Source organism: Chinchilla lanigera, unplaced genomic scaffold (genome assembly GCF_000276665.1).
Source record: "Chinchilla lanigera isolate Chin_1 unplaced genomic scaffold, ChiLan1.0 scaffold00107, whole genome shotgun sequence".
NCBI lineage: Eukaryota > Metazoa > Chordata > Mammalia > Rodentia > Chinchillidae > Chinchilla > Chinchilla lanigera.
Window position 1 is genome coordinate 2,879,785 of NW_004955508.1, and position 23,186 is coordinate 2,902,970.

The following is a 23,186-nucleotide window of genomic DNA, read 5'->3' on the forward strand; positions in this document are numbered from 1 at the left end:
ATAACAGTTATAGCTGAACCAGATAAAAAAACCTGCTCAATTCCATTACAGTAGGAAAAATACAGTACTACAAAGAGCACCCAAAACCAACCTAACATTTTCTACTCACTCCTGCTTTTCCAGGATAATTTTTTTTTTTATTTTTTAATTTTTTTCCAGTACCAAGAATCGAACTCAGGACCTCGCACTTGCCAGGCAGGCACTGTGCTGCTGAACTAAATCCCCAGCCCCTCAGATAATTTTTTAGAAGAGAAATAAGACATAAGCATTCCTTGCAACTTGATTGGAAAAAATCATTACTTGGACAATTATTTCTAAGCCTATATAATGTATCAGTGAACAGGCAATGCCAAAATCACCAGAAATTCAACACTGTTGCTACTGCAAAGAAAGGTGGATTCTAGGCAATGAACAGAAGAGAGAAAAAACATGTTTTCTTAAATGACTACGCTTCTAAGTTTTAAAGTATTAGCACCAAATGTACACATTAATTATTCTGGGCAACCTTTAGAGATTAACACTTCCTAACAAAATCAATAAACAAAACAATGAATGTTAAGGGAATAACTTCCAAGCAATACTTGCATTATGTAAGATAAAATGATTGGCTCATTTCCAAAGCTGTTACTGTATAGATTTCCCCACTTAGGAAGTGGCGTGCCACACTTCTCAAATCATAGGTACAGAATATCTTATTTTCTGCTGAGGCAAGATTAAGTAAAACAAGTTGAAAAGATATGTTTTCAGCAAGGGAAGTCAAAACTATTTGTTATTAAAATAGTTTTCTGCTTTCTCTATTACAGGAGAAAAAAACATAAAGGCCTAAATGAAAAACTGAAAGATTGACAAATAGTGTCAGTTCAATTCTATGTAACCCTTTATTATATTTATAGCAATATTATCAACATTACACAAGTTTCCTTATTTCCTCACACTGCAGCAATTTTATTCTCATAATAGAGTTTAACTCTGTAAATGGTCCATATCAACTTCTTGCACCTTAATTTACAAACCATCAGATGTTAAATTTCCTAAAAATGATTTTATTTTTAAATTTTACTTGAAACTAGACCTAAAACCAAATTTTTTAAAAGGTGTTCTAAACATAAATTTGTAGAAATATTCTGATACCAGTGTTTGAAACAATTTACAGAAGATTATAAAAGGGCAACTATCATATAAAAGAATTCTATGGCTAAATCTTGTTAGAAAACTTTTTTTATAAATAAACTTCTTTCATGATGAAGTCAAAAGATAGAGACTTATTTTTCTCCTAAAAATAAGTAGTTGCTCAAGACATGTGTATTGAAATCATATTGTTTCTTGGAAAAAACAAACAAACAAACATGTTTTAGCCAGGCATTCCATTAATAAAACACCATGCCATATCCACTTAAGTCTTTTGATCTCTAATACTGGCATTATCCAAGAAAACATTTTTGAGGAATTTGGTTAGCGAATCTACCAAGTAGGAATCTTAGGTCCCTTAATTTCAACAGTCATCTTTGTAAACGTAAAACTTTAGCTAAACACTGAAGATTATAAAGTGCATTATAAGAAACATATCAGTAGCGCCAAATTCACTTAGTAGGTTGTAAGGGACTTGTATCATCAACTGGGCAAAAAAACAACGTTACAGTTTTCTGTTCAGATTTTATTTGAAATCTAATTCAAACTGTCAAAGCTACAAAAGGGGGAAGACATCTGTATTATCTTTGCTAAATCATAACATCCTAAAACAAAATACTACTACTGCCAGCAGATCCATTATACACATTTCTGATGAAATTCATTAGCACAGTAAAAATTTCATCTTGAGAAACAGCCACAATGAAAGTAATTTATACAATATAAAACAATGACAGGTCTACAGATGCAGTTACTCATGAGTTTACACATGCATTCACCAACAAACAAAAAACCCAGGAATGCTCTTTCATTTGATTTTTTGTTTCGTTTTTTTAAAAAAACAGACCATTCAGGCACAAACAAAATCGCATTTCCAATAAGGGACAGCATCTTAAAAATGGATGTCAGTGTTTGTTTTTCTTTGACTTTTTATGAGACCTGTGTGGAGATCGGGACTGGGATCTGGATTTCTTCCCTGATTTTTTAGGGGATCTAGACCGCGATCGCCTAGACCTCTTAGGTGTCCTTGAACCAGATGGTGATCTGAAGAAATAAAATAAACCAAGTTATCAAAGGTGCTCATGTGACTAAAACTGCTTTTCCTTAATGGTCTAAAATGATCTTTAAGACACTATGACAGTCACAAAAATAAACTGTAAACTTCCCAAATTTAACGTGCGCGTGTGCGCACACGCACGCGCACACACACACACACACAGAGGTCCCAGGCCTGAACATATTTTGTGCTTACTATGTATTACATCAATGATATCAGTAAAGCGCTAATGTGAAGTCAGATTCCAGAGCCCCCGCACAGCTCTACTAAATAAAAGTCCCTAGCAGCAGAGACTGAGAAGTGGCATTTTTAACAAGTTCCCCAGTTAACTGGGACCCCCAAAATTTGAACCTCTAATCCATAAGATAAATTTCAAGATGGTACCTAAGATTATTCATAAAATTTAAAAAATAAAGCAGATTTACAGCTTATCATCTTAATAAGTTATCAGCTACAATAAACTTTTTTTCTGGTAACAGGAATCAAATTCAGGACCTTGCACTTGCCAAGCAGGTGCCATACTGCTGAGTTATATATTCCCAGCCCTCAATTACAATATTTTTTAAGGACATCATTTAAAAGTGTAATTTTGTTAAGTGTTGTTACGAAGAGTTCCAAAATAAATAAACATGTACACACATACATACATGTAGGTACATTTAAAGAAAAAAGTTATCTTTAGATCTTACAAAAATCTTTAAGGTTTAATAATAAGGTATAACAATAAGGCATTAGCATATAAAGCACTTTTTAGTTCAGAGAGAAGTTCTCTACATTACCACATACACATCTGTTTTTAGCCACATGAAACATTTCTGAACCACTACTATGAAACTAAAAGAAATACTAAATTACATAGTGTACATGATACTAAATTACATATTGAGTAAGCTATATGAATGATATTTACAGTGTTTGTTCCCACAATCTTGCTGAACTATGATTAAAAAAAGATATATTTGTTTTTCAGCTTTGATAAAATCTGAGAATATTCTACAGAAACTAAGCAAAAAAAAAGTAAAGCATTACCCCACTCCAAAACAAACACTGAATAGGTTTAAAACTCTTTCCTGGTCTTTTAACTTATTGGAAGCCTTCTTATATCTTAGTCATGACAGAGTCTGAGGTAGGGGTGTGAGAAGAAACAATCTAAAATGAGAATGTCTCTCCAGCTTTCTAAAATCCCAAAGTATCTGCCAACCAAATTATTTTCAAAAATCGATGAAATGGCAAAGAAATTGGTTTTAGAAATATTATTTTAAAAGATAACTTGCATAGTTACCTTTTGGCTTTTTTGCTAACATCTCTAGGAGAATCTTTGTGAGATGACCTGGACCTTGAGCTTTCCTTATGAGATCTTTCTGAACGCTCTGATCGCTCCGATTTTGGTGATGGCGATTTCACTCGTCTACCACTGCTGCTGCGAGATGGGCTGGGGGAGGTACTGTGCCGTCTTTTCCTATGGAACAAAGCCCTCAAAACATTCCGTGAGTGAGCAAAGGATTATTCATTTTCCTTTTACTAAATTAGCTTCTAATTCCAACCAGTTTACAATAACTTTAATCTCACTAACCACATTAACATTATTTCCCAATAACATTTAAAGTCTCTTATATCAAGAACAAGTTTTTGTTTTGAGAAATGGACAAGTGAATTCAACTAACCTGAATTTTTCTTTGCTATGAAAGAGATTATTGGGACAATCAATAAAATTTAGTCAATGTTTCTGGATTAGTTAACAGTGAAATTTTTTTTTAAACTTACTTTCATGGTGGGATACTTTTTTACTAAGATTAGATTAAATGAATATGGTTAAGAGAAAGAGGCATCATGCTGGCCAACTACTCATACATGGCTAAAGGTAGAGTGGGAAAGAAAGAATAAATGAAAAGTAAAAATATTCTATAATTAGGGGAAAGGTGAGTAAAATATAATAGGAATTGTTTACATCACTATTATAACTTTTCTGTAAATTTGAAATTATGCCAGAATTATGAAAAGACAAAAAAGTGACACATTTTAAGCAACTAGTATAACTACCTCTAGAATAACAAAGCCATTAATTCTTTTATTTGCTATAATTTTTTAAAATTTGGCAAACCAATTCTGATAAACTATTTTCTTAGATTTTTAAACTGAAAGTAGAAAATAAAAACGAAGAAATATGCTTAGAACAAGACTTAAAAGCGAAGAGGAAGTCATTGTGGCCTATGTACACAATCTCCTTTCCAGGTAAGATGGGGAGACCCAAGTTCATAGGTACACAGCCTCAGTATGTACAGAGTGGGAAAACAGTGCCTACAGCAGAGCCTACAGGAAGACCCAGCAAGCTGCTTTGTTATTTAAGCCTCAGGTGTGATACTTAATACTGTAATTGAATTTGTACACTGAACTACTGTATAAACCCATGTAAAGGGATAATACCCTAATTAATTAAACCTAGCAGCAACTCCCTGCCTCATCAGCTACTTCTGCCTCCCACAGGCAGGAGTCAAACAGGTTCACCGTGAAGAACACTTCTAGAAGTTTGCTGGTATCAAAGATACAAATATTATAAAACAAAGCACCATTCCAAATCTGAGAATTAGTATACATATTAAGAGAAATGCTGTACCTTTCTTTCCTTGTTGGAGTACACTCATCTTTTTCCTTCTTGTCTTTGGATCGAGATTCCAATTTTTCTTTATCTTTCTTGTCTCTTTCTCGTTCTCTTTCTAATTCTTTCTCTTTCTCCTGTTTTATTTTTTGAAAGAAAGTATTTAGTTGTTTAAAAAACCAGTCTATGTTAATCCTACTTACATAACAATATCTTCTCTTTCAGAAAACAGTATTTTAAATCACTACTTGAGGTACACTGCCATTTTCAAGAAAATATCTACCCTCCCAGGGAAACTAACCATTTCTTCTACTTACACTGAATAATAAATAATACTAGCAAAAGCAGCTAAATCGTTCTTGAATGTTTAGCATAGCCTCAGCAATGTACTACACAATTTTCCATATACCATTTCATGCAATCCTTTATGATACCCCAGAAGAATACAATTACTGTCCTAGAGGTGAAAACTGAGACTAAGAAAGATGAAATACAATGTCCATGGTTATACTGGATTGTGAAGTCAGGATTTCAGCCTAAGCATTAGAACCAGAGGTCTTCTTCCCCCTGCCCCACGCACCAAAAAAAATCAGGAAAGTCCGTAACGCACCACTTTCCATCACACATTTCACTTAACTACTAAAAAGTGATTCTTCTAACTATATAGTAAATTGCTTTAAACAAAAAGAGCTCTCACTAAAGGAAAACTAAAAAGGGAGAAATAGCTATTCATAATAATAATCTTCCATCAAGATATTATTGGTAAAAAGTGAGCATTATAATGGAAATTTTATATATTAATTTATAAAAATATAAACTAATAATAGAATTGTATGAATCAGAAAAACTGCTTGTTTATCTTCAGAGGCTGTAATACCACTTCTCACTTGAAATTCTGAATTGTGCTGATAACAGCATTAAGAGTGATTATAGATAATGAGCCCAGAAAGCCAATTTAGTTCTTCAATATCAAGAATTTCCCTGTGAACTGTATGCATCAAGAAAGCTAGCTGACAGTTGGCTCTTCTAATTTTTAAAAAACTGGAAAAGGCCTATACTAGATGTAGGCAAACTTTTGTAGACAGCAAAATAAATTTCTCCCTCTCCCCTCTTTCTGCTTCACCCCTCTCCCTTCCCCCCCCCCCCTTTCTTTCTGGAAACAGGATCTCACTGTGTAGTTCAGGCTGCCTTGAACTCACAGTGATCCTCTTGCCTCAGGCTCCCAAGTGCTGTTATTAGAGGCATGCACCACCATGCATGGCCAGATAAATATTTTTATCTCTGTGGACTACATAATGTCTTTTTTACAACTACTTAACTGCCACTGCAGCATGAAAAGCCACCATACAGGCAATCCTTAAGGGAATGACCACGGCTGTGTTCTAATAAAACTTTATTTGCAAAATCAAGCAAAGGCCATACATATTCTGCCATTCACTGACAAGTGCCTTCAAGAAACACAATCCTTTCTCCCAATTACGATGGAATGCAAGGAAACTCGGGTGGTAGTAATTTTGAACTTGCATAAGCACCATAAGCACTATGAGCATTTCAAGGTGCAGTCTTCCACACAGCTCAACACCCTGTCACCATCGGCAAAAAGGTTCAGATAATTAGCATCTTCAAATACAACAGAGAGTATAAATTTAAAAAGTAGGAGAACTGGGCATGGTGATGCATGCCTGTAATCCCACACTTGGGAAGCTAAAGCAGGAGGATCATGACAAATTTTTTTTTTGGTACCAAGAATCAAACTGAGGGCCCTGCACTTGCCAGGCAGGCACTGTGCCAACTGAGCTACACCCTGGCCCATGACACGTTCTGAGGCCAACCTGGCCTACACAGTGAGTTCAAGGGTAGCCTGAACTATATAGTGAGACTATCTCAAACAAAACAAACCATGGTGCTTGGAGACTAGCTTCCTCTGACGATCTGTAAGATACATTTCCCGGATTGATAATCAAAATCATTTCCTGACTGAAATATGTATTTTATAGAAAGCATACTATTTAAATATTTTACACATCCTAGTTGAACAATAAATAACAACTGTAGTGACAGTAGCTATTATTTAACAATCTTACAAAACTGGGAATATCAACCGAAGTTTCAGAGAAAAGCCTACAGGAGGCACAGCAGAGTGGCAGTAGATTCCCTACGTCTATGCAGGGACAGACACTTTACCAGACTGCTCTAGATCACCAGTTCTGTACAGAAACATATTCAAAGTGATCAGAAGTTCATCTCTGTAACTTTTTTCTATTTCTTTTCTACATTTCATCTTTAAATAATTACAGTTAAGATATAAGTTAAAAGAGTAGTCCAAATAAAATTTCAGGGTTCCTGCAACTATTACCATGTGGGGTTCCTGGTTCAAAGAATTTTCTATATATTCCAAAATGTTGTTATACACACAAGGATACAAAGTCCCTGCAAAGCTTAGAATGAGCTGTTCCTCCCTGGAAACAATGGGAAAGGAGTCCTAAATTAGTTTCCCAACACCTCATCAAATCCTATCTCCACCTTTGTCTCTGTGCCATCTGTCAGGGTTGCTGGTGTCTTACTGTTACAAATGTAACTCTGCTCACCAGTTTAGAGAGCACGCTCCTAGCAGGATTAATCTTCTAGTCCACAGGTAGTATCCACAATACAACCATGTGCTGGGGCCGTTAGACCTCTTCCAAGATGAAATTGTTTTAAAATACCAAATTTGAAATGTTTCTATCTACCAGTATTCAACATTTACACAAGGGATAAAACTGAAATATACTTTCCTCAAGTATGCCAATATACTAGTATTCTACAAAATCCAACAAATAACTTTAGAAAACGCCTATTATTGAATATACTTAATCCTTACTCGTTGAAGAAGTTTATCTCTGTAGTGCTCAACTTGCTCCTGGAAACTTTGTCCTGGTTTTTTAGGTCTCTTCCCAGATTCCAACTCATCCTGAAACTTCATAACTTTGAGCTGTGAAATAACACATTTTTAAATTGAGTATTTTCTATTACCCAGTTTTCCTATAACAAAGTAATAACTGATTAGGACCCAACCAACATATAACCTCCACACAAAACCTTTATCTGACCTGAGGGCACTTGTCAGACAAGCCCAACCTCACAAAATACAAGTGATCAGACATCAGCCCACCTGCTGTAGGAAGACTCAAAAATCATGAACTGTGTGCATCTTACCTATAAAAATTTACATATTTCTCAACAATAATGAATTTGGTTCCCCCAATTAGAAAGGCATAACAATCACGCCTGTAATCTCAGCATTCAGGAGGCTGAGGCAAGAGGATTGTTTAGAGTTCAAGGCCAGCCTGTGCTACACAGTGAGTTCAAGACCACCCTGAACTGCATAGTGAGACCCTGTCTCAAAAAGACAAAGAAAAAAAAAGGCATAGCACCTAAAGACATATTGTCAAGAAAAATTTTTAAGGAACAAAGGTGGTAGTATTGTAGGATCAAACACACAGCTGTTAAACCTGAAGCTTTCACCATTTGTACCATGCAATTACTAGACATCCAAACATAAAAAAGATTAAATCATATTCAGAATGTATTTAAAATAGTAGACTTTCAAAAGATCAGAATAACTTCTAATTCCATTTCTTAGGATTTTATCCTTTACTATACCTATATTTTATTTATTGAAGCACTGTTCGTAAAGTCTTATAGACTTTTCACTAATCAAACACAAACACACAGACATGACACAGATATACTTACGTTATAAAATATCAAAGCATACACACAAAAAAACTAGTAAAGTGAGTTATGATGTGAGGAAGACTGGAACAGGTGATATTAATTTCACTTCTTATGGACATTTAAGTATTTTTTTACTACTATGCAAAATACTAAAAAGAATGAATTTATGATGTATCTTGAACTTAGATTTCATAAAATGACTAAAATAACTATGTGAAGGCTTAGAGGAGCTAAGATGATCCAATAAATTTATAAACATGAGAAGATATTTTTCTTGAACTAAGGGAAGCAAAAAAGGTGAATAAAAAGCACGACGATGAGATGTCAGAGACAAAGGTGGTAATATGGAGACTCTGATGGTACACTGTCCTGCAGTCCCAAACCTGTCTAATCTTGTTTTATTCAAAGAAGTGGCGTCTTAGCTAATGGAGCTGCTGCAGAGGCTAGTATCTTACCCTATTTTATTCGACCATTCACACATCCTTCAAAGAGGTTACAAGCTACTACAGCATTTTATTTATTTTTAAAACTAAGACCTCATTTGTTTTAGCGCCCCCACCATACACACAACAAATGAAGCTTTTCACCATGATGAAGTAAGTTACTACCCACATCACCCCTCCAAATCAAAGTGGTATTTTCCTGATTTCAGTCTTCATCTAGAAACTGTCCAATTTCTACCTTTTTCTACCTAATTTCACTTATATAATCACAGCTTTAAGACTCTCTCCTTTCTCTTCCTAATGTCTAAACTTTTTTCAAACTTTAATAGTGGTTACATTTTAAAATTAAGCTGTAAAATTTTTTTTTAAAAGGAATGAGAATAGCACTATAAATGGCTAAGCTTAGCATTGTGTGAAGCCTCCCAATACCAATGATATTCTGTTCTAAAGATTGTATTTTTGGTAACACAGAATTAAGTATCTGCGAGTTAACCAAATTGAACGTCACTTATAGGAAGGAGACAATTCCTAGAGAATCTTTATAAAAACCATAATAAAATCCCAACTTATAGTTTCTGCTCATCTGGTCTAACTCAGGCTCAAACACAAGTCCAAGAAAAAAGGTGATCTCGGGTCTCAACACCAGTAAGTAGCACATGCAATCCAATGGCTCATTAGCTAGTGACACCCCCTGTTGCCCTGAAACAGTGGCCAGGTATCACCTTCCTGCTCGGTCAAGTATTCTTTCTGCACACCTCCCTCGCCCCAGTACCAGGGCAGAAAGGTATTTTCTTCTCTAGCAACACAAAAGACCCCTCCACTTGCATTCTAATATATGTCAGTTTAAATGAGGACAAAAAAATAAGAAACGACAACTCCAGTTTTGGTACTACTCTATGTAGGATTTAAAAACAAAAACTAGCCCTTGATTGGCTGTTTTTAAAGTGTTTTTGCTGAGAATGTCACAATTCACAAATCCTTTGGTTTTTGCCCATGCTAAAGAAGGTTCAGGGGGCCGGGAATATAGCTCAGCGGCACAGTGCCTGCCTGCCAAGTGCAAGGTCCTGAGTTCGACTCCCAGTACCAAAAAAAAGAATGTTCAGTTCTGGGCATCTTTACTTAGGGAAGGGAATAGTTTTTTAAGAGAAAAACTATCAAATATATATACACACATATATACACACACACATACACAATAGTATACAATAAAATTAATTGGAGAAACTAATCTAGAACTTATTCTTTACTTGATGGTTCTATAGTAAAAGAGTTATTACTCATTAGATTCTAAATCCACAAATTAACATCGAAATTATCGGGCAGAGAAGCTAAGAAAAGCACTGAGATAAAGCTCAAGAGCCCTAAGTTTTAGCCCAAATTTGCCACCAACTATGGAACTTTGTTCCATATGATTAAACTCAAGAGTAATAAACAAGGGAGAAGGATTAGATAATGCTACACGAGGCCAAGATCTATACATTTTAAATCTGTATGAATTGGCTCACAGTCCAAATCCCAGAAGGATAAGTAAACTGCGAAAGGCAGGCACTGTGTGAGCAGGAGAAACAATCGCTGAGTATCTAACAAAGATGGGAGAAGCCAGACTGTAAAAGAGCACACATGTATAAACAAGGGTATATACGCATGTATATCCGATACATATACACAGAATGTGGAAATTATTCATAAAAACCATCCAAGTTAACAAAAAGCTGAATTATACAGCTTTATTCTTTAATAGGGAAAAAGAACACTTAAAAAGCAAGTGTCTTTCCATTTATAAGGGGGGTATGGCTTGAATTATCAACCAAATATAATCTTACTGAACTCAATCTATTTCTACTCAATAGTTTCATCAGGTCAATAAGGTAGAGCACTTGGGAAGATGTAAGCAGCCTCACAAGAAGGGGACAGTGCAGGCTGAAAAAGGTCCCCGAGTTAAAAAAAAAAAAAAAAAACAAGGTCCAAATCTGAATGTGTGCGCCAATACACAGCATCTAACTCCCCTAAAAATCTTATTTAAAATATGTATTAATACATTTTAAAACAATGAATCAAACTTATGAATTCCGAAACTCAACTTCAGAAGTGACACTATTTTCATTGTGTATAGTTAAAAAGCTTCCTTTGTTAATTTTTCGGTCCGGTGATACTGGAGAAGCAGGTAGGCAAGAACTTGCCCAGTGGTATGTGGGGTCTCCTGCACATTTCCGCTCTTAATGTTAGGATCCACTCAGTATTTATTCTGCCTCCATCATTAAAGGTGCAGACATTTGAAAATTAGTATAAAAAAATTAACTTGAATGTGCCAGGAAATATATTTTCCTAGTTATATATTATGTACATTTAAAATGTAATGGGCTGGGCTGGGGATTTAGCTCAGCGGCAAAAGTGCCTGCCTGGCAAGCGCAAGGTCGTGAGTTCGGTTCCCGGTACCGGAGAAAAACCAAAAAAATAAAAATAAATAAAAATAAAAATAAATAAATAAATAAAATGTAATGGGCCGAAGGCAGAAGTGAGTTCAAGGCCAGTATGGGCTACGGAGTGAGCTGAAGGGCAGTCTAAACTACACAGTGAGATCCTGTCTCAAAAACAGAGAAAAAATAATTGACTTCCCACATGATCGGGTACAATTTATTGATTAGTATCCATTACTTCAGAGGATCTCCTATGTTCTATATACAAGAGATACAATAAGGAACAGAAAACACACACCGTCTTTTTCCTCTCATGGAAACTACAGCCTAGGAAAAAAACAGACATTAAACAAATAAAAAAGCAAGTCAGCAAAAGGACAAAATGAACACACATACAGAACATACAGAAACACATGTAAAACACACACAGAAACACATGTAAAATCCCACACAGACAAACACAAGAAAGCAAGGCTTAAGAAAAAAAAAAAAAAAAAAGCAGCAAGCCCATCACAAAAGAAGGTAGCTTAACGCAAGCGGTCTGAAGTCAGCAGGTAAGAAGGTTTCCAAACACAGTCGGGAATGGTATGTACCAAGGTGTGATGGGAGAAGAGGGCCTAGTTCAGAGGAAAATGCAAAAGACCAGTGAAGGACAGTTTAAACTTCACTGTGATACAAACCTCAATTTCACGAAGTTTCGCTCGTTTTTCCTCACTCATTTCTGAGTACTTTGAGAATTTGGACTCAGTCATTTCTTCTTTGATTGGATTAGAGTATAAATGATGCTCTTCAGATTTGGAACTTTGAGTATCTTCTTCATCTTCACTTTCTTCTTCCTGACTTTGGAAATAAGCAGAATGTATGTTGTACACAAGTTAGCAAAACAAAGTGTTACATTTTATAGCCCGGGCATTTTATTTTTCACTGCCTTAAAGCTATGTTTATATGAGGACAGCATCCCTATAATGTGCTTTGCAAAACAGTTGATGAAATGAAGACCATTTTGTAAAATTCTTGTTTCCTCCGCAAAAAAAGTTTGAGCTTCAACATAAATCATATGTTAGCAAAGGCTGCTTACGCTAATATCATGTATGATGTGCCTTTCATTCTGCAACAAACCTTCTCAACCAACAGTTATATGAAACAAATAATGAGTTGTATGATTTCATTCAGTTTTATGTTTAAAAAGCCAAGTGTTTATCCTTCCTTCTGCAGAGCCTATACTCTAGAAAATAAATGTGCTGGAGTCACGAGTTATCATGAAACAATCAATGCAGCCCAATGAAGACCTTATAATCATTAGCACATAACTATAATACAGCAATTAAATTTTTAACTATCAGTTAACATCAGTACTCATATTACAACTGATTCTGAAAGTTCTTCAGGTTCTAAATAGGGGCTAGGGGTGGGGTGAGAAAAAACTAGTAAGCAGCATGAGTAAGTCACAGAAAATACAAAAAAGAAAAATTCCCCTTCCCTCCAGGTACAATCTAGTGGGAACAGACAAGCATAAAGCTAGTCATAGTCCTGAGACAGGATTAACAAAATACTCTTGAAGCACAAAAAATAAATGGCTTTAAAAAACTTATGGTGCCGGGTATGGTGGCTCACACCTGTAATCCTAGCCTCTGTAATCAGAGGCAGGAAGATCGTTGCAAGTTTGAGGCCAGCCTGGGCTACAAAGTGAACTCAAGGCCAGCCTGAACTGCATAGCGAGACACTGTCTCAAAAAAAACAAAAAATAAATAAAAAATAAAAACTTATGGCATAGAACTTACTTGGGTGAGGGTAATACACACGTGTTATAAGCAAATAAATCTGAGTAAAACAAGACATTCATATATAAACAAAATTCCCTACAAATAATATTGACTTGATAATTGCATTACTGACATAGCCTAGAATATATGCTATTTTGCCTCTAAAATCTGAATTTGGTTAAGCCCTTAGAGGTTGGTATTTGGGTACTAAATATATTCTATAGTAAGAAAAAGATGTTTAGGATACATTTAAAATTATTCATAATATGCAAAGTTATAACCAAATTCTTTTAAAACAAAAATTATTTTAAAGGCTTATTAGGCTCACATGCTAAATTTAACAATTTAAACCAGACAGGTAAAAACTGTTGGTAATTCAGAATCAGTACAGATAGTCTCTAGGAGAAGACATTAGCTTTTTAGCCTCCCATTCAAAGGCTTCTAAAATGTTGTAAAACTTTATACTCAAAGCCCCACAAATCCCTAATACCATACACAGGTATAACTTAACACATTATCAACACTTAAAAGGAAGAAAAACACTCTAAACTTATTTTTAGAAATTTGTCTTTGAAAATAAACCTTTTACTTATTACTAATTTGTCATAAACTTCTTCAAGACAGTTTTCAGTTAACTTTTGAAAACACAAAAAGTTCTTGTATTATGGTGCAGTTTTATAAGTGTTTACAATGCTTTAAATGGGTAAAGTAGGTGTATAAGCAGAGATGAAGAATTACTCTAAAAAAGTCCATCAAGAGGAAGTGGCCTGGCTAATTAAACTGTACATCTATGTAGCAGAAATTACCTGACCAAGTCCAGTCTTTTATTTATTTATTTTTTTCAATTACAAGTATTCCTTGGCAAACACACTTGTACATTTACCTGAATGTTTGCTTTCAGTCATCAATGGATACCAAACAGGTGGTTATATGGCTAACATGGAATAATCGCCACACTTATGTGAAAACATCGATTACAGAACAGCGCATGTCACATTATATTTATATGGATTAGTAAATACCTGGATCATGGGCAATAAACTCTGAACAATAAATACTATCAGATATTCAACATTTTATAATGAGCTGTACCACTTTCATCTTTAGAGATGTACATATTTTTAAATAGCCATCATAGTAATTATTCAAGGCCTGAGCAATTTTAATTGGCTTTGGCCTTGGCTTGTTATGAGTTCTAGCGATCTTACCGCACCTTCCTATTGTACTTTTTTTAAAAAAAAAAAAAAGAAAATTCAAAACTCTAAATTCATACCAAATTCATTACAAATTAAATTCTTCGAGGTATTTTTCTCCAAAGTACTCGTAGTGATTTTTTTTTTTAACAACCACATTTCTGCTACAAACGCTGCAATTACTAGATACAGAAAGCAGCATTATGTAAAAAGGTGCTTTTAGACTCAACCACTAGAGAGTACTACTGAGGCATAAGGTCATTTCAAGGATTAGAAAACTGTACAGTTTTTTCCTTGCTTTGTCATGAAGTTTGTTTTCTTTATTGTTGTTTGACACAGGGTCTTGTTCTGTAATTTAGGCTAGCCTTAAACTCATGGCAATCGTCCTACTTCGGCCTCCTGAGTGACTCGGATTATAGATGTGTATTACCACACCTGGTTCTAAAGTTATTTTTTACATTATCATGATTTACTTGAAGTTTCTAAGAAAAATCAAAATACAAATTATGCTTCTACTGATTCATGCTCCTATCAAAGTATGATTATTCCAACAATATTAAAATATATTCATATTCCAATATTAATATAAATATCAACTTTAAGCCCAAAAATCCCTAATACTTGCAGATATAAAACCAACTGAACAATGTACGTTTAGTTCTTTGATGGCTTTTATACTTCTGCTCTCTAAATTAAATAACCACTTTGTAAATACAGTAGGAATTTTGAAGTGGTGATTCCATAATTATGAGATGTTACTAAGCACAGGACTGTGGACATAAAAAGCTTCCAATTCCTGTATTCCTCCATAATCTCAGATACCCATCTCATTAACAAGCCACATCTGTATTTTGTAAACTTTGTAATAATCATTGCTGACTTGTTTTGCTCACACCAACATTTTGGAAAGGCATCACTGTGACAGGTTTTCTTCATATCAAACTGCTAACTGATCACACTTCCTTAACAATCCAAAAACCTATTTATTGAATCCACACAAATGCTCATCTTGTACTAGGACAAAAAAGGACTTTCTCTTTCTTCCTTCTTCCATTTAAGAACTAAAGAATATAGAAACAAACAACAACAACAAAAGCTTTATTTTGCATTCCTGATATAATCCCTATTTAAAAAAACAAATTTCCTTTGCAATGATTTTTAAAAAGTGTCAAGTGCTTCCTAAAAACTACCAACATGAATTTACAAATTTTGGGAGCAAAGATTCCTATAATCAGTGTCAAATGCCAAAAGAATTTTGGACTGATTACTAAAAAGCTCAATCAAAATTGTAATTTCTCTACACTCTACAAAAGAAAATGTTTTCCCTCTCTTTCATTTTTAGTTCTTTTGAAGTATTTACAGCTAAGTAACAGAATAGCCATCGTGCAATATTTTTCTTAGCAATATACTGTCCAAAGGAAAGTATAATCTTCCCACTTACATTTTAAAAATCAGTTTTTGAGAAGTCCAAAACAATATTTGATGACAAAGATTTGAAACAGATATAGCTGACCAGTAACTAACTACAAAGTGAGAATGTATAGCTTTGCATAGGAAATAAACTCCAAAGCAAAGATGCACGAAGACCAGAAACCAGAAGCTCTTTATTCATTGCAAGAACACTGGAGAACTAAAAATGATCCTCTCACAATTTTTTTTTAAAGTGAAGTTTTCCTCTTCACTATTATTTCAACTATACCTCTTAATGAAAAAAGGAGTGTATTGTACATGCAAAAGAAACTGAATATATTGGAAACTTAGATTCTTACTTTTGATTTTCTTCTTCTTCTGATTCTTCATGCTGGTCAAATAACTCCCATTTAGAAGTTGTTACAGCTGAATGGAAGGAAAAGAGGATGAAATTCCATAAGGTAAGTTAGCACTTTTGCAGTAGAAGCCCAGCTGTAGAACTGAAAGTTTATATTATAGCAGTTTTTATCTATGTTTATTCTTTGAAAAGCCTATCCTAGGTACTAAATCTTTCCGTCTTCACATGTACACTATAATTTTATTCAAATTCAAATGAGAAAAAATTTTGTTCTCCCTAATACTAAGATTTATTTCATTACGACCCATAACATTAATAATTAAGTACTAGGATACAAGCTATGTGTGAAAGGCAAGTCTAAACTATATCTAGTAAGATCTAATAAACACTACAGGAGGGTTAAAATTTGATTTCTCTGAAATAAAACTCTAAGTAAATTTCCAAATAGGTACAGCTTCCCATCTACACTTTTACTGAAATGCCTTAAACTAATAGGTTTTTAGTGATTTCTCTTGTTACTCTCAAAGCTTTCAAACCAAAGGATCTAAAACAATTATTAGAATACCAACCACAATGAAAGCTTACACTAGACGTTAAATACAGTACACTAGCCCTTAAAGCTGAAACATATACAGTGTTTCATAAAACATAAAAGGAAAACACAAACACACAGACACCCCAATGATTATAAGTACTCAACCTGTGAAAGGTGAATATTCACTTTTACTCACCCTGTGCTTCCAATTCAGATTCATCTACAGCTTCCCATTTTGATGGAGCAACTTTAAATATAGGCTCATTCTTCTTTGAGTCTTCAGTTGCATCCACTATTGGGGAAAGATGAACCATTATATGACAGAGATGACCTAAATTAATGGGTTTAGGTTTATTTACTAAATTATTAAAAAGCAAAAAATTAAAATAAGGCTATAGACAGAAAAAAGTAATAATGACCCTCCCTAATCCATGCGGGCAAACACTCCAAGATCCCCAGTGGATACCTAAAACTACAGATAGTAAATCAAACCCTGTGTTTACTCTGTGTTTTCCTATATCTGCATACTGTATTATGAAAGTTATAGGTACAGTAAGAGTAACAAACACAAGCATAAGGAGGGACTATTATATTTATCAATTCAGAAAATACAGATTAACATTTTAAGCCAATGAAGCTGAGAAGTAAAACAACCTTAAAACACTTTTGCCTAACCATTGTGTAAAATATAAAATTCATAATTTATTACTGTAACATAATTTTAGGCAGCTAGGAAACTCAGGCTCTATGTTGGAAAAACTAATAGAAACACAACTAATAAAACAAGGAACAGTACCTGGCATTGTGAATATAAGTAATGACAAGATTTTGCCTATAATTTGACAAGACCAAAAGAAACTTGCTAATATTACAGAAAAGTAACCATACAAAAGCCTTTTTCTTGGCATAGTCACATGTATTACTGGGTATCTGAATTATAAAGCCACAGCCAGGAATGGTGGCACATGCGTGTAATCCCAGCACTCTGAGAGGTGGAAGCAGGAGTACCTCAAGTTCAACCCTAACCTGGCAACTTAGCAAGAGCCTGCCTCAAAAATGTAAAAAGGGTTGGGATGTACTTCAGTGCAAAAGCCTTGGATTCAATCTCCAGTATCACTAAAGAAAAGAGAAAAAAGCCACGAAAAATTTAGGGGATTGACACTAAGCAGAAATTACAGTATTTTTCCATATCAGCATGTGTGGCAACTAAAGGTTTTGGTAATTAAAGTATTAGTGAGATTTAACATTTGAAATTTGGATTAAGCCAGGTGTGGTGGTGCACACCTTAATCCCCGTAATGGCGAGGCGGAGGCAAGAGGATCGCTGCAAGTTTAAGGCCAGCCTGGGCTGCAAAGTGAGTTCAAGCCAGCCTGAACTGCATAGCAAAACCCTATCTCAAAAAGACCAAAAAAAAAAAAAAAAAAAAACAAAGTAAAGAAAATCTGGACTTACAAGGCACTCCATCTAGATCATCATCAAGACTTTTTATAGGAACTCCATCGAGATCATCAATGGGAGTAGCGTCAATGGGAATTCCATCCACATCTTCAAGGGGTGCACCATCAAGCTCTTCCTCAATCGGAGCACCATCGAGATCATCTGGTACATCCTATGGGAAATGTGTACTACTGTAACATTTTCCTTTGCTTGCTAAAGTCACACTGCTATAAGATTATTGGCTGGATACCCACAATGTAAGGACATAATAAAAATATTTTAAGTTTAAGCAACCAGTTTGCCAAAGAAGCAGTTATCTTTTTTAAAATTTTTATTAGTACATGTTTGCAGTACATGAAGTTTGCATTCATCTTAGGGAGTAGGTACATGTATTTAACAAGACTTGATTTTTTAAAATTCTCCTTCCCCTCCATTTTCTACAGCCCCATTCCCCATTTTCATTATTATTATTATTATTTTTAAGCATCTTGACATTTTATAAGTTACCATTATATTCATTTATCTAATATTTACCAAGTACTAAAGCACCACGTGAGTCAATGAAGAACAACCCAGGCTTGGCTTGGTCTGCTCTGAGATTACAGTAAAGGTGCGCCATCCTATCAGAGTGTTCAATGAACAAGTCTGTGAAGGCTCCCTATAAAATCTGGTATCTTAGGGAAAGAGAAGCTTCAAAAGGACGGAAGCACATATGCAAAGGCCAACAGAAGGAGAAAATATATACCTTTATAAAACTGAAAAAAGACTGCGCTGGAGCAAAGAGATCAATTAGGAGGATCTTGCAAGAATAAAAGCAAGAATACAACAGACTTGAAAAAAAAAAATCAAAAATTATTTAAGAAATTTTAAAAAAAGCAACAGTGCTGGGCGTGGTGGCGCACGCCTCTGGTCCCAGCACTCAGGAGGCAGAGGCCGAAGGATCATTCAGGTTCAAGACCAGCTTAGGCTACAAAGTGAGCTCAAGGTCAGCCTGAACTGCATAGCGAGACTCTGTCTCAAAAAGACAAAAAAAGGCAACAGAATGGTGATGAACAGAATCTTGCTACCTCTGTGCTGCGCCTTTTCATGCGACACAATGTTACCTTTAATAAAATGAAGTCACACTATATATTGACGGTCCCCAACTTCTCTTGTTTTTTTGGTTCGGTTTTAAGACAGGGTCTATATGTTGTCCAAGATGGCTCTAAATTCTCTATTCTCCTGCCTCAGCCTCTTGGGCAGCTTGGACTACAGGTGTTCACTACTAGGCCCTATGAGGATTTTCCATGTTTACAATGAAAGCGACACTCAGCAGTAATTGTACTTCAAATTCTGATCTTCCCTTCGGTTAACACTACGCAGCATGACACTTCTGCAACGCTGGGCAGCAGCAGCCACAGTCCACAGTCAGCCCCTTGATCCCCAGAGTACGATATTGCCAGCCTTTTTTTTTGTTTGGTCTTTTTGAGACAGGGTCTCACTGTGCAGTTCAGGCTGGCTTTGAGCTCACTTTGTAGCCCAGCCTGGCCTCGAACTCGCAACAACCCTCTTGCCTCAGCCTCCTGAGGGCTGGGATTATAGGTGTGCACCACCATGCTCAGCTGCCGGGCATTTCTTGACTATAGGTATTTAATAAATTATATGAAATACTCAACACTTCATTTAAAAATAGGCTTTGTATTAGATGATTTTGCCCAGCTACGGACTAATTTAAGTGTTCTGAGCATATTTAAGGTAGGACAGCTAAGTTATGATGTTCAATTCGTCAGGTGTATAAATGTATTTTCAACGCACAAGGTAAGTCAACTCCTAGTGGGTTTACTAGGAGAAAAGAAGTCAGAAGTCAAGAGTATCTGTATACTGCTTTCTACTAATACTTTCATGTCATGAAATAAGAAACCAGACACTAATTTTCACCTAAGGACAAAATACAAAATTACTGCTTCATGTAATTTTCACTCCTAGGCTCTAACAATTCTAACAATAAAAACCCACTACCTTGTTGTAAACAGAAGGTATTTTTCACGAAGATATCTTACTCACATGTCACATATCATACCACAGTACTCTATTTGTCAAAACAAATTTCAAACACAGATAAATATAGAGCACCTACCTCTGTTTCCTTTTCTTCAATAATATTTACAAGTCCTAAGAAAATATTCTGTAGTTTGATCAAAAATGGTTCTGGATAAATTGCCCAATCTTCCCATGCTCTGAAGCAAGTCATTACCCGTTGCTAAATAAACAGGAAATAAGACAATGAATTACTATTTGGGGGATTATTTCCCAAACTTCCTAACAATGATCATCATGGGGCCAGGGATATAGCTCAGTGGTGCAGCGCCTGCCTGGCAAGTGCAAGGTCTTGAGTTCAATTCCCAGTAAAAAAAAGAAATTATCATGATGTGCTAAATTTTCCTTTAACAACACTTTTAAAATTTAAATAATTTTTTGGAGGGCAGTACTATGGATTGAACCCAATGAGCTACATCCCCAGCCTCTTATAATAATTTTTTCCTTTTTTAAACTTTGAATCAGCACATCACACTAAGTAACTAAATTTTCCAGGGAGGGCTTCAGCTTGCAATTCTCCTGCCTCAGCCTTCCAGAGGGCTACAGTTAACAGGAATGTACCACTACACCCACTGGTGGCTTTTTATTTTTAAAATAATTAATGTCACCTTTCCGTTAAAGGGACAAAAAAAACCCTAAAAATAATAGGGGAAAAAAGATCAGCAACTGTTTGCTTTTTCCCAAATGAAGTCAACTCCCATGCTGTTTGTTAGTACTAAACATGAGCAGGAACCTGGGAAACACAAAAACACTACAAAAACTGAAAACCAAAGTAGCCAATTTTTGACCTAAATCCCTATGGCCCAGTGAAATACTTCCTGATTCTGGCTAACACTTTTCTCTGCTCCTTCCCTAAACTTTTCCAGAAGTTCTAATTTATGACCTTTTTTTCCCTCTAAGACAGGGTCTCATGCCATGTAATTCAGGCTGGTCCTGACCTCACTATATAGCCCAGGCTGACCTTAAACTTGCAGCGATCCTCCTGACTCAGCCTCCCAAGTGCCAGGATGACAGCCACATCTGGCTACCACCAAAATTTAAGATCAAAAAAAATTTTTTTTTGGGTACTGGGAATCGAACTCAGGACCTTCCGCTTACCAGGCAGGCGCTTGTGCCACTGAGCTACATCCCCGGCCAAAGATCAAAATTTTTTAAAATGGATTTGTCAGAATCCCCTGAACGATGGGATCATAGGTCATCTTTCCATACTGAAAAAATTTTCTTAACAAAGTCTTCTTCCCATAAAAATACATACTCAGTTGTAACTAAGTTATTTTTTTGGCTTTGTCTGGCTTTTCTTAACATTGGTCTATACTACAGCTTAAGAGGTTTTCACAAATCAGAAAGTGAACATACTTTCTCATGAATAACTAAGATGTTCCTAATCCAGTCAGCTGTCTATATCATTACAAAACAGATGATCTTCTGAAAGTATTTAAAAAGACTAATATTTAAAGCATTTAAATAAACCCTTAAAACTAAAAATAAATACCTCACAAAATAACATTAGTTAATGTTTTCAATTCTCTTGTCATTTTCATGATAAAGGTAAGATGGCAGAAGAAATTCAAACAGTAACTTCTAAAATACTTCTAAGCTATGCCTTATTCGTCCAGTGTACTCTTCTAGCCTTCCAACGCCTTCCACCTCTACCTATCTAACAGGGCAAAAAAGGTAAAACAGTTCACATACCTTAAAATTCTCAGACTGTAAATGGCCTTGAATTGTACGATAGGTAGCATTGAGGTCTGAAAATATCTGGCATAACTTTGTTTCAAAACTGAAATTCAAATAGTACATTTTTTAAAATAGCTGCTTAAAACTCCATACCCTCCTCAGCAAGAGAATCAACAAAAACTCCTCCTTGGACTTATATTTTATAAATCACAAAATCCTTAAAAATCAAGAACCAGGTATTTAAACTCAAAAAACATAACTTAATTGCCTTAACTTCTATTATTCTGAATTTTCTTAAGTAAAGTCTTCAAGATTCTTCATCTGTTGTTTTGTTTTGTTTTTTTTTTTTTTTTTTGGTACTGGGAATCGAACTCAGGACCTTACACTTGCCAGGCAGGCGCTTATGCTGCTGAGCTATATCCCAAGTCCCAGTACTCAATCTCTTCATTAGTCAGGAACTTCAGGTCTAGAATACTTTGAGCCATCTCGTCCAGCATCTTTACTTTATAAAACAGGAAACTTAAAGAAGTTAAGTGAATTATCAGGGGGAAAAAAATTAATAGAATTCAGAGTGGGTGCCAATTCCAAATTTCCTTTCAGAGTCAATTCCTTTCCTTGAGACTAATCAAAATAAACACAGAAGGGGAACTCTAAGGAACCATAGCAGAGTTATATATTAATTATAGCACAGCAGCATGATTTCCTATGGCCTTAGAAAAACAACACACTGTTGACCAGAAGGAAACAAAGATGCTCCAGTGAATACTCTTATCTTTGGCCTCTTCCTTGACATTTGCCATGATTTATACTGTTTCATTTTTCTGTACAGGAGCTATCTATGCAGTAAGAAGTTATTTTTAACTCTACCTATCTGTTCTATTGTTAGTAATTAAGAAACTGATATAAAATGAAAATTTCCCAAAAAACTCATAATTTAGCTTACAGTTCAATAAAGCAAGCCTATCTTTGAAAAAAAATGCTACAAACAATGAATAAATTTAAATTATCTATTAACAGGGAATGTTAGAAAGAAATCGTCTTTTTTATTGTCTTTTTGAGACAGGGTTTCACTATACAAGCTCAGACTGGCCTTGAACTCACTGTGTAGCCCAAGCTGGCTTTGAACTCAAGCAATCTTCCTGCTTCAGCCTCCCAAATGCTTGGATTACAGATGTGCACCACGCCTGGCAAAAATCCTCTTTCCTTAAGTCTTAACCCCTACATATTCTATTTCAAGAGTATCAGCCATCATCATCATACTTACAATTTTCTATAATACGAAGCATTGGCAACTTTGGCTGAAGAGTTATACAAAACATCAGAGACCAAATATAATCTGGCAATCTGTAATTCCAAAAGACAACACGAAATGGATTTAA

General features: G+C 35.2%; 1 protein-coding gene across 1 annotated transcript in view; it reads right to left on the reverse strand.

Moving 5' to 3' along the window:
- Positions 1 to 853: 853 nt before the first annotated feature.
- U2surp (U2 snRNP-associated SURP domain containing) overlaps positions 854 to 23,186 on the reverse strand; it is a gene marked incomplete at its 5' end in the record, with an annotated part of 50,509 nt that continues 28,176 nt past the window's right edge. The window contains 11 exon segments of the mRNA XM_005407733.2: positions 854 to 2,172; positions 3,468 to 3,644; positions 4,800 to 4,918; positions 7,642 to 7,752; positions 12,039 to 12,198; positions 16,084 to 16,150; positions 16,814 to 16,909; positions 18,070 to 18,226; positions 20,171 to 20,293; positions 21,823 to 21,910; positions 23,072 to 23,151. Coding sequence (XP_005407790.1) covers positions 2,034 to 2,172; positions 3,468 to 3,644; positions 4,800 to 4,918; positions 7,642 to 7,752; positions 12,039 to 12,198; positions 16,084 to 16,150; positions 16,814 to 16,909; positions 18,070 to 18,226; positions 20,171 to 20,293; positions 21,823 to 21,910; positions 23,072 to 23,151 — 1,317 coding nt within the window. The 3' untranslated portion in view covers positions 854 to 2,033.